Source organism: Panthera uncia, chromosome B4, assembly GCF_023721935.1.
Source record: "Panthera uncia isolate 11264 chromosome B4, Puncia_PCG_1.0, whole genome shotgun sequence".
Classification (NCBI taxonomy): domain Eukaryota; kingdom Metazoa; phylum Chordata; class Mammalia; order Carnivora; family Felidae; genus Panthera; species Panthera uncia.
This window is the reverse complement of record NC_064809.1, coordinates 77357065-77374276: the sequence shown is the minus strand read 5'-3', so window position 1 is coordinate 77374276 and position 17212 is coordinate 77357065. Positions and strand designations below refer to the sequence as shown.

Sequence of the window (17212 nt, the reverse complement as noted above, 5' to 3'; positions counted from 1 at the left end):
ATGGAAGAGGGGTGACTGGATGCCTCAGTTGGTAGAGCATGCGACTCTTGATTTCATAGTTGTGGGTATGAGCCTCGTGTTGGGTGTAGAGATTACTTAAAAATAAAATCTTAAAGCTCTTCCCGTAAGCAGCCTGAGGGGATCTCTGAAAATGGTCCGCTATTCACTTAGCCCAGAGAACCCAAGAAAATCATGCAAATCAAGAGGTTCAAATCTTCATGCTCGCTTAAAGAATACTGGTGAAACTACTCAGGCCATTAAGGACATGCATATCTGAAAAGGACCAAGCATCTGAAAGATGTCACTTTGCAGAAGCAATGTGTGCCATTCTTCGCTACAATGGTGGAGTTGGTAGGTGTGCCCAAGGCCAAACAGTGGGGCTGGACACAATGTTGGTGGCCCAAAAAGAGTGCTGAATTTTTACTGCACATGCTTAAAAATGCAGAGAGTAATGCTGACCTTAAGGGTTTAGATGTAGATTTCCCTGGTCATTGAGCACATCCAGGTGAACAAAGTCCCCAAGATGCGGCACAGAACTTAACAGGGCTCAGGGTCAGATTAATCCATACATGAGCTCTCCCTGGCACATGGAGATGATCTTTACTGAAAAAGAGCAGATTGTTCCTAAACCAGAAGAGGAAGTTGCACAGAAGTAAAAAATATCCCAGAAGAAACTGAAAAAAAAAAAAAAATTTACGGCCTGGAAGTAAATTCTGCATAAAATAAATGCAAATAAAAGTAAAAACCAGAAGGGGTGCCTGGGTGGTTCAGTGGGTTAAGCATCCAACTCTTGATTCCAGCTCAGATCACAATCTCACAGTTCATGAGTTCGAGCCCCAAGTAGGGTTCTGCACTAACAGCATAGAGCCTGCTTGGTATTCTCTCTTCCCTCTCTCTGCCCCATCCCCCAACCCAAAATAAACAAACATTTAAAAAAAAGTAAAAATGGAAAACAAATCTTAAAAATTAATTTAATTAAAAAAAGGAAGAAAAGGTCCTATTCATAAGAACAGCAAAAACTATAAAATACTAAGCTTAACCAGCAAGAAATGTGTAGGACAAATAAGAAAATAATGAAAACATAATGAATCAATCAAAATAAAAATTCCCATCACTTCTCGGCTTTTTGGCTAAAATCAAATGTAAAATAAAAATCCCAGAAGTATTTATTTGGGGAACCTGACAAAATGTGTCAAATTCACCTGGAAGAATAAGAGACCAATCAGGAAAAATGTTTAAGTAGTAATGAGGGAAAATATTAAAGCTTTTATAAGATTTATTAAAACAAAGTACTAGGAAAAAAATAAAAACAGGCAACTCAGAAAAGAAAAAATGCAAATAATAAATGAAAATATATTTAATTCCCTAATACTCAAATAATGCTAATTAAAGCAAGAATCTTTTTCCCCTTCTTATTGGCAAAGACTAATAATAATGGGAATATAAATTGTTAGCTTTAGAAAATCAATTTAACTGTAAATATCAAAATATTAAATGTATAAAACCTTTGACCCACTGATGCTTAGAATTTTTTTTAAGTAAGCTCTACAGCCAACGTGGGGTTTGAGCTCACAACCCCAGGAGCAAGATCCACATGCTCTACCGACTGAGCCAGCCAAGTGCCCCTCTTAGAATTTTTTTTTAAATTGAGGTGAAATTCACATAGCATACCATTAACCATTAGCATACAATTAACCATTTTAAAGTGTATGATTCAGTGGCATTTAGTGCATTTACAATGCTGTGCAACCACTACCTCTCTATACTTTCAAACTTTCAGCACCCCGGAAAAATACCCATACCTATTAAGTAATCATTCTCCATTTTCCCCTCACCCCATACCTTGGCAACCAGTGTCTACAGATTTTCCTATTCTAGATAGTTCATATAAACAGAATGTTAAAATATGTGACCTCTTCTCTCTGGCTTATTTCTTTCATTTAACAGAATGTTTTGGGGCACCTGGGTGGCTCAGTCAGTTAAGCGTCTGACTTTGGCTCAGGTCATGATCTATCTCACAGTTCATGAAGTCAAGCTCCACATCAGGCTCTATGCTGACAGCCTGGAGCATGCTTGGGATTCTTTGTCTCCCTCTCTCTACCCCTCCCCCGGCACGTGCTCTGTCTCTTTCTCTCTCAAAAGTAAATAATAAACATTATTAAAAAAAAAACACCAACAACAGAATGTTTTCCAGGCTCACTCACATTGCATTTATCAATACCTCATTCCTTTTAATGGCTGAATAATATTCCATCACATGGATATATCACATTTTGTTTATCCACTGGACATTTAGATTGTCTCCATCTTTCCATAACCATGAATAATGCTGCCATAAACACTAGTATACAAGTTTCTGTGGGGCCATATGTTCCTTTTTCTCTTAGAAATATACCTAGGGGGATGCCTGGGTAGCTCAGTCATTAAGCATCTGACTTTGGCTCAGGTCATCATCTCACAGTTTGTGAGCACAAGCCCCACTTTGGGTAAAATATGGTCAAGCCCTGCTTCGGGTGAGCCCTGCTTCTCTATCACTCTCTCTGTCCCTTGTGGGATTTTCTCTCCCTCTCTCTTTGCTTCCCACTCACTAGTGCCCTTTCTCTAAGAAAGAAAGAAAGAAAGAAAGAAAGAAAGAAAGAAAGAAAGAAAGAAAGAAAGAAACGAGAAAAGAAAAGAAAAGAAAAGAAAAGAAAAGAAAAGAAAAGAAAAGAATATAATTAGGAGGGGCACACCTGGGTGGCTCAGTGGGTTGAATGTCTGAATCCTGATTTTGGCTCAGGTCATGATCTCACTGTTCATGGGTTCCAACCCAAGTCAGGCTAGCAAAGCAGTACATGACCTACTTGGGATTCTCTCTCTCCCTCTCTCTCTGCCCCTCCTGTGCATGTGTTCTCTCTCTCTCAAAATAAACATATAAACTTTAAAACTGAATAGTCCATGGAGTATAAAATTTTTTTACACAATTTTCCGTCCCTATGTTTTTTACTTTTTAATATTTGAGAGAGAGAGAGAGAGAGAGAGAGAGAGAGAGAGAGAGAGAGAAAATGAGCGGGGGAGGGGCAGAGAGACAGAGGGAGAATCCCAAGCAGGCACCATGCTGTCAGCACAGAGACCAACTCAGAGCTCGATCCCATGAACTGGAAATCATGATCAGAGCAGGAATCAAGAGTTGGCCATGCCCCACATCCGGCTTTCTGTCAACATGAAGCTAACTTCAGATTCCCTGTCCCTCTCTCTCTGCCCCTCCTCCTCCCTCCCTCCCTCTCTTCTCTCTCTCTCTCTCTCTCTCTCAAAAATAAACATCCATGGGGGCGCCTGGGTGGCTCAGTCGGTTAAGCGTCCAACTTCGGCTCAGGTCACAATCTCGCGGTCCGTGAGTTCGAGCCCCGCGTCAGGCTCTGTGCTGACTGCTCAGAGCCTGGAGCCTGTTTCAGATTCTGTGTCTCCCTCTCTCTCTCTGACCCTCCCCCGTTCATGCTCTGTCTCTGTCTCAAAAATAAATAAATGTTAAAAAAAATTTTTAAATTTTTTTTTTTTCAACGTTTTTTATTTATTTTTGGGACAGAGAGAGACAGAGCATGAACGGGGGAGGGGCAGAGAAAGAGGGAGACACAGAATCGGAAACAGGCTCCAGGCTCCGAGCCATCAGCCCAGAGCCTGACGCAGGGCTCGAACTCACAGACCGCGAGATCGTGACCTGGCTGAAGTCGGACGCTTAACCGACTGCGCCACCCAGGCGCCCCAAAAAAAATTTTTAAATAAAATAAAATAAAATAAAATAAAATAAAATAAAATAAAATAAAATAAAAAAATAAAAATAAACATCCATGGTGGGGGGCTGGGTAGCTCAGTCAGTTGAGCATCTGACTTCAGCTCAGGTTGTCATCTAATGATTCCATTTGTGAGTTCAACTCCACATTGGGCTCACTGCAGTCAGCACAGAGCCTGCTTCAGATCTTCCATCCCCCTCTCTGCCCCTCCCCCACTCGCACTCTCTCAAAAATAAACAAGTTAAAAAATAAACATTACAGAGAAAAAAAAAAGAGTTGGCTGCTTGATCGACTGAGCCACCCATGTTTTCAACATGCGCCTATTTAAGTTGAAATGTTTATTTCTTAAATTTTTATGGTAAGGCACACCTAAGTAATATAATATATATAATATTTTTCAATACCTCCATTTTAGTTACCAAAATAACATTTTAAGAATTAAACAAAGGGGCGCCTGGGTGGCTCAGTCGGTTAAGCATCCAACTTCGGCTCAGGTCATGATCTCACAGTCCATGAGTTTGAGCCCCGCGTCGGGCTCTGTGCTGACAGCTCAGAGCCTGGAGCCTGTTTCGGATTCTGTGTCTCCCTCCCTCTCTGACCCTCCCCTGTTCATGCTCTGTCTCTCTCTGTCTCAAAAATAAATAAATGTTAAGAGAAAAAAAAAAAAAGAATCAAACCAATTGGAAGCGCCTGGGTGGCTCAGTCGGTTGAGGGTCCAACTTCAGCTCAGGTCATGATCTTGCAGTCTGTGAGTTCAAGCCCCGCGTCAGGCTCTGTGCTGACAGCTCAGAGCCTGGAGCCTGCTTCAGATTTTGTGTCTCCCCCTCTCTCTGCCCCTCCCCTGCTCACACTCTGTCTCTGTCTCAAAAATAAATAAAACATTAAAAAATAAATAAACCAATTAGTTGTCAAAACGTTTTCAGAAGTAAATCAAAGAACCACGAGTAATTTAAGTCTGGATGCATCTGAGTTTGCTTCATATTGCAGGTAAAAATAATACAATGTGATGATATGTTAGAGCTTTTATTAAGACAGCTCCCACCAGGCATTTGACTAAAAGATTAATTACCATTACACCAAGATGTCTGGCCAAGCTGCAGTTTCCTAAGTAAGTATATAAGCTAGAGATGAGAATATCCAATTGTCTGGGACAACAGTTTTCTGTGGCTGGGGGGTGGGGGAATCACAGAATTATTTCCATAAAGGGAAATGTTTGCCAGCAACAAGCCATCTTTACTTTTTGTGGCGTTTTATGCGAAAGTAATTAAAATAAAGAGGTAAGCAATTACCAGTTACCTAAGAATGATTTATCATTAAAAGCATGCTCACATTGTATATCATGACAATTTTTCTTATACAATCCAAACCAGCAATAATTCCTGTCTCAAATCTCAACCCTTGAGTTCCATTTTAAGCATCTTACTTTACAAACATCCGAGATTTAAGTAACCTAAAAGCAGCTGGATAATAACTATTATGTATATATTAATGATCTTGCTCCATTAGGTTAGGAAATTTGGAAATAATCTTATGAGAAAAGTACTCAGAAAAGTTAAAAATGTAGTTCTGACTATAAACATAGCACAAAAATGTGAGGGTTTTTTTTTTTCTTTTTTTTTTTTTTAAAGTTTCTTTATAGAGGGGCGCCTGGATGGCTCAGTCAGTTGAGCACCCGACTTCAGCTCAGGTCATGATCTCACGGCTCATGAGTTCGAGCCCCACATCAGGCTCTGTGCCGATAGCTCAGAGCGTGGAACCTGCTTCAGATTCTGTGTCTCCCTCTCTCTCAGCTCCTCCCCTGCTCACACTCTTTCTCTCAAAAATAAACAAACATTAAAACAAGTTTTTTAAATAAATGGAAATAAAGTTTCTTTATAGAAGGTAAAAGCAAAGTTACCAAAGTAAGCATAATTTTTCAAAAAATGAAAAATAGTATTACCATATGATCCATCAATCCTACATCTGGGTATATATGCAAAAGAGTTGAAAGCAGGATCTCAAAGAGATTATTTATACACCCAAGTTCACAGCAGTACTATTCCCAAAAGCCAAGAGGCAGAAGCAACCCAAATGTCCATGATAGATGAACAGATAAAGACAATGTGGTATATGCATACAATGAATATTATTCAGCCATACAAAGGAAATCCTGTCATATGCTACAATATAGATAAACTTCGATGATACTGTGCTAAGTGAAATAAGCCAGCCACAAAAAGACAAGTACTCTATGATTCTACTTATGTGACAAATTAGTAGTCTAAAGTAGTCAAATTTATAGAAAGTAGAATAATGGTTGCAAGGGAATGGTGGGGGAGGGGAAACGAGTTCAATGGATACAGTTTCAGTTTTGTATGGTAAAAAAGATCTGGAAATCTTCTGCAATGTGAATATACTTAATTAACACTATTGAACTGTTCATTTAAAGATGATTAAGATGGTAAATTTAAGAAAGGAGGAACAAGATGGCAAAAGAAAAATCAAAGACATCTCGTTACTTTGAAAACATGAAGGTGCTGACACCTCAGAGCCTGGAACCTGCTTCGGATTCTGTGTCTCCCTCTCTCTCTGCCCCTCCCCTGTTCTAAGATGAATAAATACTATAAATAAATAAATACACACATACATACATACATATATACATACATACATACCTGACAATATATAACACAGTAAAAGAAAACTGTAAATCCAAAATAGTGTGGCCCTATTGTTTCATACATTTTCTGCAACTGTCAGTATTCGTTGTGTGAAAACTTGTCCCCTCTGGAGTGCACTAAGAGTAGATAACTATAGCACAACAATAATTGGAGCTCCATGAAAGCCAAGGACCATCATCTGTTTCAGTGAATTCTGAGAGCCTAGCACATTTGACACACAGTAAATATTCAATAAATTTTGCTAAATTTGTCTATGAATAAAGCATGAATCCATTTTCACTGCTACACTTTTTGTATCTAACTCTTAAGTCTGCTGGGGGCAATTATATTACTAAGTATACTGGTGTTCAGTAAATGCCCATGTAAGTTAACCTAACGATGAGTATTACTGAATTTCTTAACAGCCTTTAATGCTAAACAAGGAAGACATTCAAAACATGATAATACCAACAAGATAATCTGTTAAGAGAATGCCAAACCAAAGAAATTTCTTGATAATATGGAAAATTTCCAAATACAGTTTTCAGAGTTAAGAGCTTTTTACCTTCTTTAAAACAAAATAAACATGAGTGCAAGAAATTCTAGGCATAGTACTTTTCAGATACCACCAGTGACCATAAGAGATATTATACATTGTCTATGTAAAGGCCTGGACAAAATTGGGGCCTATATAGTCTCTCAAAGAGTTGTTAAACTATATCCCCAACAAGTATGTCAGGATAGTTTTTTTGTTTTTTTAAATCAGAAATGTGGTGGGTAGAGAAGGCAGGCACTGAAAGGGAATTTCCTGATAACATGGAAAACAATAGATGACGAACAATAAGGAGATAAAGTTTGCTATGAAAATGTCTCAAGCATATCAGGAAAAAAAATAAGAAAGGTAACAGGGAAAACACATCGCATCTCCTTAACTGTAAAAAGGAAAAAGGGGGTGGGGATAACACCATTCTACACACATATCTCTATATGATATAGCTGACCTTCATGTTTTCAAAGTAACGACATGTCTTTGATTTTTCTTTTGCCATCTTGCTCCTCCTTTATGTTTTGATCACATCACTATTTATATTTTGCTTAATTAAATTCAAATTAATCTGATTACAACAAATCATGATTCATAACAAAAAGTTTATGAAGAAGTTGTTGTTGGGGTGCCTAGGTGGCTCAGGCCATTAAGCGTCAGACTCTTGGTTTTCGCTTAGCTCATGATCTCACCGGCTGGTGAGATTGAACCCTTCCCCCAATCCAGCTCTCTGCTGTCGGCACTGAGCCCACTTTGGATCCTCTGTCCCCTTCTTTCTGCCCCTCCATCCCTCTCTTTTCTCTTCTCTCTCCCTCTCAAAAATAAACATTTAAAAAATAAAAATCTTAAAACAAAAAAATACTAGTGTAATATAGTGGAAAAAGATATTGATCTGAATTCAAAAGATCTGTTACAGTGACCTCTGGCAAGTCGTTGAAACTACTCCACATTCTGTCAAAATGGGGGTACTGGAAGGGTTGAGGGTTTTCAGCTCTAACAGTCTTCAGTTTAGTTGCTACTACCATTGATAGTCTGGCTTAATTGTATTGTTTGCAAAGAGCTGTAATTTTTTTTTTTTTTAATTTTTTTTTTCAACGTTTTTTATTTATTTTTGGCACAGAGAGAGACAGAGCATGAACGGGGGAGGGGCAGAGAGAGAGGGAGACACAGAATCGGAAACAGGCTCCAGGCTCTGAGCCATCAGCCCAGAGCCTGACGCGGGGCTCGAACTCACGGACCGCGAGATCGTGACCTGGCTGAAGTCGGACGCTTAGCCGACTGCGCCACCCAGGCGCCCCTGTAATTTTTAATCTATCAAAAAAGGTCAAATTCAACGAAGAACATACTGAATAATATGAAAAGATCCACCTTAACAGCATTTAACCTTTTTTAGATTATTTGCAGCAAACATTTGCTTTCCTATAAAAATAATATTTTTTACATTTTCAGAGATGTATAGATTTTTAATTTAGTTCTCTCATCATTTAACGGTCAAGTCTCTATCTTCACATAGGGATTTTATATTTTAACTCCTTCAAAATTGTTAAGTCATTATTTATTTTGTACATAGGACGATTTACAGTAAATTAGAAAGGCACATCCAAAGTTGTCAAACAAGTAATACTGCCCAGTTTCCATAAGCTATTCAGAGTTTTAAAAACACTGAAGCAAAAGTACAATTCAACTTCCAGCTTAAATTTGCAACCAACTCTAAAAAATAAAAAATAAAAAAATAAATCTTTCTACAGAAACTTTTTCAGGGTCTTCTAAGGGAAACAATTCTTTTTTTTCTTTTTTTTTCCAACGTTGTTTTTTTTTTTTTTTTTTTTTAATTTATTTTTGGGACAGAGAGAGACAGAGCATGAACGGGGGAGGGGCAGAGAGAGAGAGGGAGACACAGAATCGGAAACAGGCTCCAGGCTCTGAGCCATCAGCCCAGAGCCTGACTCGGGGCTCGAACTCACGGACCGCGAGATCGTGACCTGGCTGAAGTCGGACGCTTAGCCGACTGCGCCACCCAGGCGCCCCATAAGGGAAACAATTCTTAAAACCTAGCATGGTATTAATAATATAATCATAATGAGGGCATATACACTTTAAAATAATGGTTAGGCACACAAGCCCGAATAATAATGCTAAATGTTAGAGAAAGGAATAGATTATGACACACCTTCTGTAGGAAATATGAAGAACAATAAACATCAAAGTAAAAAAGTTCAACTAATATTATCCATTAATGGTTAGACATCTGATAAATAACTTACAAAGCATTATGTAACAGAGCTTTTCCACAGATGTTCATTTTACATCTTAAAACATTTTCAAGGAGAGAAAACAAAACAATTAGAAGCAAGGAATGAGGAAAACTAAATTATTAGTGGCAACATTTAAATGCTACTTTACAAAGTGGAACAGTTAAAAGGAAAGGGAGATATGAGAACAGAATAGATATTAAACTTTTCTGAAACACTAGGCACCCTTGTGCTCTTGTTATTTAATTAAGAACTAAAATGGCCACATTACACAATGCAACGTGATTTAACAATGACGTCATTTACAGAAAGCCACTGGAATGAATAAATAGGAGCAACTGACAAGGTCTGAGGACTGTCTTCTCATTCTTTTCAAATCAATGAAGGCACCTAGATTTTAAAGGAGACCTTTTCTACTTAAATTGAAATCACTTAAAAACACTAACATCACCTTCAGAAACAAATATAACATTAGATAAAAAAGGCAAACGATGCAGAAACATGTGATGTTATAGTTGATAAAGTATATTATTTTAAAAAAGAAAATTATCTCATTTAATCTTTTGCCCTAGAATAATTCTAAACACATTCAAATCAGCTAAACCCATTTACATTGTTCAGGTACCCTAGTCTAAAATGCAACTTTTTAACAAATTAGGTCTAGGCAATCTGACCGCAAGTTTAGCGACACTGTTGGCAAACTAACTCTGGTATCACATTTAACTTAACTTCTAAGAGAAGACATTTTCCTGACCCCGATAAAACCAAGCAGATGTGAGATTTTTATTTTTAGTGCCTGAAATTTAACTGAGTGAATTATAGCCATCAAGGAAATATGTTCTATTCTCCTGCCAAAGACCAGCCCTGAACTCTTTATTAGGCAGAACTCCCACGAAGTCATACAAACTGTCTTTCAAAGCTGCACCCCCACCCCCCAACCTGGTAGAAGAGTTTTCAGGACATAGCAGTGTCTGAGAAAAAACCTGAAGCTTTAAACTGGAAAAAAAAACAAACAAACAAAAAAAAAAACACAAGATCTGTGAGAGTGTAACTACAAAATGAGAGGAAAGGGTGTTGATTTAAAAGACAACAGGGGCACCTGGGTGGCGCAGTCGGTTAAGCGTCTGACTTCAGCCAGGTCACGATCTCACGGTCCGTGAGTTCGAGCCCCGCGTCGGGCTCTGGGCTGATGGCTCGGAGCCTGGAGCCTGTTTCCGATTCTGTGTCTCCCTCTCTCTCTGTCCCTCCCCCGTTCATGCTCTGTCTCTCTCTGTCCCAAAAATAAAATAAACGTTGAAAAAAAAAAAAAAAAAGACAACAAAACAAGCTGCAGATAACTTAAAACAAAACAACAACAACAACAACCCCTCGGAGCCCATAGATCATTTCACTGTCTAGAAATTAAACTTAGTTTACTGGGTGGTCCCTTCCTCACTACCACCCACCAGGGGCTGAGCCATAAAAAACACAGGATATTGAGATGGGTGGCTTACTTTGGTTCTAAGTTTGTGCTTTTGCCTGTGTATTCAGCAAACAAAAATAAACAGTGAAAGTCAACAGGGGAGCTTAAATGATTTCTAAAAGATGATTTTTAAAAATAATAAAAGTAAACAAAGTGAACACCAAGGAGGCTGCAGGCTTCCACAACCATGTAATAAAGTCTCATTTTGTAGAATGCTATGTATCTATCCACCAAGCTATACCTCACAACAGGACTTCACATTCAAAGCTCTTTCTACTACATTATACTGGCAAGAGATTGAGCTTTTCCAGTAAAATCACTATATACCAGTAAGGGGGTAAAATGAGCCATTTTTAGCAGCCAGGCAACTGCTGAACAGCATTAAGGCTTCTAGGAAATGATTTTATTAGCTTTCATTAAGGATAAAGTTAGATCAACTGAAGGGGAAAAAAATGTTGCAGAAGACTAACCAGAAAGAAGGAAACTTTTCTCTTCAGAAACCACTATTAATGAAGCAACCAATCCCAACTCTCACAAAATGGCCTTTCAGAGGCTCATTCTTTCATTAGTGAATGTCAAGCTGCTGCTACTTTACAGAAAGGCATGCATTTTCTTGAGCTCAGAGACCATCAATAATAGCTAGGTAGCCCTATCCTATGACATATTAAATGGCAGGCTTCCCCAGAGCATGATTTAGCAATGAGAGTACCTCATAACTGTTCTCCAGAGCCTAAGTTATAAACCTTTTAAAAATTGCAAGGATCCAAATTATTACTAACTGGAACAATCTCGCAGTTTTGCCTTCCTTTGACAAAGAGCAAAACTGCTGGATACAACAACCTAAGAGCAAAGAGAAAACAAACATGCTAGTAAAGGTTATCCAGCAAAGTGTCTAATTTTCCAGGCTGCTGAATTTCGTTTTCATTAACTTTTTCCCATTTCTACTATCATAATTTTTAGCCTATAAAACACTTGGCCAACTCTAGAACATTAAATTTCAAAGAAGCAAAGACAGCTTTTCTAAAACATTTTTAACAATCTAAAGATTTCTCATGTCCTAAGTTAAAACTAACCACAAGCCCTAGCTCTGGCTGTAGTCTGGCCACTTAACTGCTTCTTCATACCTCAACATCCTCTTCTAGAAAATAAGGCAGTTGTACTAGATGATTTCTTAGGCCCCTTCCAGCTCTAACTTTCTATTCCAAGATCTCCAATTTATTAAGAAAATTGTTATCTTAAGGCTCAAAATGTCATCATTCTAAACATGACCTCAAGAATGTAAAAAAGTTAGGGAACATGAACAGATCCCCCCCTCCCCCATCACCATTTTCCAAAACTGCAGGAGACAGGAAATATGGTTGTCTATTTATTATCCTCTTTAATGTAAAAACCAGTATAAATGAAATGAGAACTTGGGGCACCTGGCTGATCAGTGAGAAAAGCATTCAACTCTTGGTCTCAGAGTCATGAGTTCAAGCCCCACGTGGGGTGTAGAGATTACTTAAATAAAACTTTTTAAAAAAATGAACTGAGAACTCTAATAAAAGTAAACAATTCATAAACCCACATGTATTCCAACAGAACTAGAAGTTTGGTGACATTAAACTATTTCCCATCATAATTTTTATATATCATGGCAGAATATAAAAATCTATAGAATCATTTTCTTGTACCTTATTAAAGATTAGCTCTATTGCCACAGAATTTAAAATGACAAAATTCTAAACAGACTTTCACTTTTTTAAATGGACACGTTTCAAATTTCAAATTAACCAACAGTGAAACACTGTTCAAAATGAATAATTGAATATTGTGGTCAACTGATTCAACATACATTCCAATACATACCTCTTCCCCGAGGACTCTTTTTCCCTTCAATGCTCTCCTTATTCCTAACTCCTCTCAACTCCACCTCCCCACTCCATTCCAGGCCATGCTCCCTTTCTCTACCCTCCCTTCTCAACCATACATTACTTTCAAAGCAGTCTAGGAAGTGGTTTTCTCATCTAGGAAGTACCAGAACCACCCAGCAAGCTTACTGAAAATATACATTAGTGTAAGGGGAGGCATACAGATTCCACTTTTAAGGTAACCAGAAGTTTAAAAAATTAAACTTTAATTAACCGGCTTGCTCAGAAAATAGGATACTCTAGCTAACTAAAAATTAACCGTGAAATTTATTTCATTAAAAATTCTTCCGGAATCCACTACGTCACTTTTCCCTCACTTAAGACTTACAGTTCATAAGAAATATCTGATTATTTAGTAACTGTCATACAAAGAGGTCAAGTTTATAATCAATTCTTATCTTACAAAGGGGTGGGCTTGTACGCCAAATAAAGCCCTTGAGGTAAGAATGGTTTTACGTTTTTAAAAAGTTGCAAAAAAAAAACAAAACAAAAAGAATACTACATGTCTCACAAGCCCTAAAATATTTACTATCTGGCCCTTTACAGAAAAAGTTGCCGACCCTTGTTCTGTAGCACCAAAGGCACTGGAAGTACAGTGACCCCAGGGACGCTGCCCAGAAGTGCTCCTTTCTCATGAGATTAACTGAAAAAAAGTTTCCGTTAAGTCAGTTCCAAATGACTTAAACAGAATCATTGCCATTTCTCTAATCAACTCGCTCTCAAGAAACTGTTACCCACGAAAGTGTCTATTTCCTTCCTTAGACCCAACGGTTGCAGTTAAGATGCTATTTAGCTCTGGAAATTAATGTAAAAGATTGGAGGCTTACCTGGGGCATTTGCTATAGCCAAGGGCAGGCTTGGAAGCTGGTGCACCTGGATTCCTGAAGCACCCAATGCACTGAGGTTAATGGTCTGGAGGCCAGGCATGGAGGAGAGCTGAGCAGCATTCACAGTGACTGTGCCGGTAGGGATGGAGGCAGCTGAGGCAATGGGTGTAAGGGTGGTATTGCTGCTGCTGGTCTGCCCCAAGGAAACGCCCTGCATTGGGGCCAAGGTGATTGTCTGGGCCTGTGGGTTCTGAACTTGGAGATTCTGCAGCTGAAGAGTCTGCCAACTGACCTGTCCATTGGGCCCCACTGTTGGTGTCCGGATGATGATGGGGCCAGAGTTTGGAACAGCCTGAAGCTGGAGATTCTGGAGGGTTTCCTGGGAGATAGCTTGAGTTGTAAAGGTCTGCCCTGACAATGGTGCTGCTTGGAGGGCCTGGAGAGCCTGTCCCCCTTGAACAAGCTGAGGCTGGATAAGAATTTGCTGCTGTTGCTGTGTCTGCTGGTTCTGCTCTCCCTCTTTTTGCTGACTTGCTTGCAGAGAGCCTCCAGATGTCTGGTTCTGTTGGATGTTTAGAGCATCAGACCCCTGTAGCCCACTGACCCTCTGGGGTGTCTGCCCTTGAGAGTTGGTCCCTGCTGATCCGCTGGTGGTAAAGTTCATAATTCCCATGTTGCTGGTGGTAGTAGTTGTTGAGTAGCTATTGGCATTGGTGAAAAAGGAGCTGGAACTGGCTTGTGATGATACCAAACTGGCAGAACTGATGGCAGTCCCTGAGGTGGCGGGCTGTGAACCACTCTCTTGGGACCCAGAGCTGCTGATAGTGACTGCCTGAGAGCTAGGAGTCAAGGTAGCTGCAGAAACGCTGTTGACAGGTAGCAAGGTGATATTCCCATTTAGGGCCACTGGTACATTGGTCACATACTGAGTCTGTCCTGAGAGTACATTATTAGCCAGGCCTTGAAGGGGGACAGCCTGCTGGAGTAGATTTGGCATAGCAGCAATGATGTTGCCTCCACTTCCTCGATTTGTGATGATCTGTTGGTTTGCACCTGGTATGATCTGTATTTGACCAGAACCATCCTGCTGCACTTGGGCCCCAGTGGCAGCGAATTGCAGCTGTTGCCCATCAACGGTCTGGAACTGTGGGATTACTTGATACTGAATATTAGGCATCACTCCAGGTAATCCTGTCAGGACTTGCTGGTTCTGTAAGTTGGACGTGGCAGCCACAACATACTGCCCACCAGAGACTGTGCGATTCTTGGAAGACTCACTGCCATTGCTGCCATTGGTACTGCTGCCACTCTGTTCCTTTGAGGTAGGGGTAGCCCCAGAGGAGGAAGAGATGATCTGCCAGCCATTGGCACCCTGTGAGAGTTGTGTGGCTGTGAGGTCAAGCTCACCTGTGCCCCCTGACTGGCTCGGGCCCTGGGAGTTGTTGCTGTTTTCATTGGGTGACTCAATTCTGCTGCAAGTTGCTGCCAGCAGAGCCAAAGGGGATGGCTGGGATTCCTGGCCAGAAAAGAAAGGAAAGGAAAGGATAGGAAAGGAAAGGAGTTAGTTCACTGACACCCAGCTGCCAGCCCAGGGGGCAGTATAAAACAAATAAACAGCCAAAAGGTGCAAAGAATGGGGAAAAATAACAGAAACAAAAAGTTGCCCCATCTATACTGTTGAAATTCTCATCTGAGGGGATCTCCCAATCATCTGTGTCCCTAGCTACAAAATGGTTCAGCCCCTTCCTAAAAATGTTTCTGTGAAACAGTAATCATCCAGGAAAATTTACATTCTCTTAACATGTCCCCGTCTGTCCTGATTATCACTTACCTGCCCTCCTCCTCCTCCACTGCTGCTACTGCCTGTGCTGCTGCTTCGAGCCTGAGAAAAGGCACCACCACCATTACCATTGCCCCCATTATTTCCACCAACTCCTTTTTCAATCTTCACCACAGCTGTCATTTCATCCATGGAGTGATCTTGGTCTAAAAATTAGAGACAAACAACTTAAAGTTGGAGAAAGAAAAAAGGTAAAATGATATGATAAAACAGAAACATCAGTATGGTTTAAAGCACTAACGTAAAAAACAAAAAAAAAAGTGGCTTGGAAAAGGGACAGCTGTAGGACATACAGAACATAAACTAGGCTGGGTAATGCTAAAACTGGGCCTCAATTCCCCCTTGCACAAAATTAAACTCCTAAAACATTGAAAATGTGCTTTGGGTATAGGAAATATGAGGAGCAGTGGACATGCTCAAAGAGTTTCAAAATATAAAAAAGTATCCCGGGGGGAAAAAAAGGAGAAGGATAGATAGGTAAGGCAAAAAACAACATGTGGGTGGATGGAAATCTTGCTAAAATTAGGGTCAAAGGATATGGAGAAAGAAAATTCAAGTGTAAAAAGCAACAACAGAAGAGGGGCAAGGTAAAAAGAACAAAAAGTGTGAGTGAGGAAACATTTGTGAATACTGCTAAAGGGGCTAAAGGGGTCCAGAGGTTAAGAATCTGGAGCTTTCGGGGAAGACAGAGGGCGGGCCCTAGAGGGAAAGGGCGGTTTCGGGGTGAGGGGCGTGGAAAGGGCGGGACGGTGGGGGGGGAGGGGAAATCTACGGGGGGAGGGGAGGGCCTTGGGGCAGGCGGCGACCAGAGGGCGGACCAGGGAGGCGGTTGGCCCGGGCGGGGCCTGCACTGTTCGGGCCGCCCCCGCGGCTCCAGCCCCCGGCGGGAGGAGCCTCAGGCGGGCCGCCGAATAGTGGGGGGTAAGGCCCGTCCCCCGTGGCCGGGGCGGGCAGGGGGCGGGCGAGGCCACGCTGCCCCCTCCCCCGGGGCGGGCGGCCCATCCCCCTCTTTCTCGCAGGCCCCGCCACTGCCCCTTCTCCCTCCCTTCCCTCCGCCCCGGGCGGGACCAAGGCCGCCGCCGCCGCCTCCCGCCCGCCCCCCCTCACGGCGGGGACCGCCCGGTCGGCCCTCGCGCGCGCCCCCTCACTCCCCTCCCACCCCTAAGCGTGGAGTGGACTCATCCTTACCGCTCATGGTGGCAGCTGAGGGACGAGCTCAAGGGGGTCCTGTCCGGGGGGGTTGGGGGGGGCCAGGAAAAACGCGGACGCTGACGAGGCAAGCGAACCCGGACCGGACAGGGAGGGGGGGGGTAAGGAGGAGGGAGCAGCGCGCCACAAGCCCGGCCTCGGCCCCGCCCCTTCACTGCTGCCCCGCCCAATGAGGGAGGGAGAAAGGAGGGACATGAAGAAGAAGGACGGGCAGGCTGTCCAATGGCAAGATTCGCTTGCTCTCTGAGGCGTGTAAGACAAAGTTGCGTGCCGGGTGTCCGCCCAAGGAGGCCGCCCTCTCAGTTTTAAAAGCCAATGAAAGACGCAGGAAGTGAGGGTGGGCGGGAGCTGGTGATGATAGGCTTGGAAAGAAACCAGTCAGCTGCCAGGCGGGCTCTCTGAGCGGTAGGGATAGGAAGAGCTTTGATTGGAATGACAGAATAACGACCAACCAGAACCCTGGACATGCCTGGGCAAAGTCCCTGGTGGGAGGTGGTAAGAAGTAGGCAGAAATGGGATAGGATGAAGCTGATCAAAACCAATCAGAAATCAGGCGGGCAGCCAGGAAAGTTCTGATTGGATTAACACTGAAAAAAAGACAAGATAGGACGCAAATTGACGCGAACGGAAAGCCAATTAAACGCCGAATGAACTCTGAGGGCGGGATTCTGGAGTGGGCAGAGAAGCGTTGGCGTCTCCCTCAGTCACTCAGTCCAATGAGGCGGCGAAGGAAGCCAGGCACCGCCTCCAACTTGGCCA

At 41.7% G+C, this 17212-nt stretch overlaps 1 protein-coding gene across 1 annotated transcript in view; it reads right to left on the bottom strand.

Annotated features, from left to right (window-relative positions):
• The window catches only part of SP1 (Sp1 transcription factor), a 40446-nt gene extending 23861 nt beyond the window's left edge, over positions 1-16585 (bottom strand). The window contains exons 1-3 of the mRNA XM_049625585.1: positions 16433-16585; positions 15236-15390; positions 13405-14920 (exon numbers count right to left, since the gene is read on the bottom strand). Of these exons, the coding sequence (XP_049481542.1) occupies positions 13405-14920; positions 15236-15390; positions 16433-16439 (1678 nt within the window). The 5' untranslated portion in view covers positions 16440-16585. The remainder of the gene's footprint in view (positions 1-13404; positions 14921-15235; positions 15391-16432) is intronic.
• Between the last annotated feature and the right edge of the window lie 627 nt (positions 16586-17212).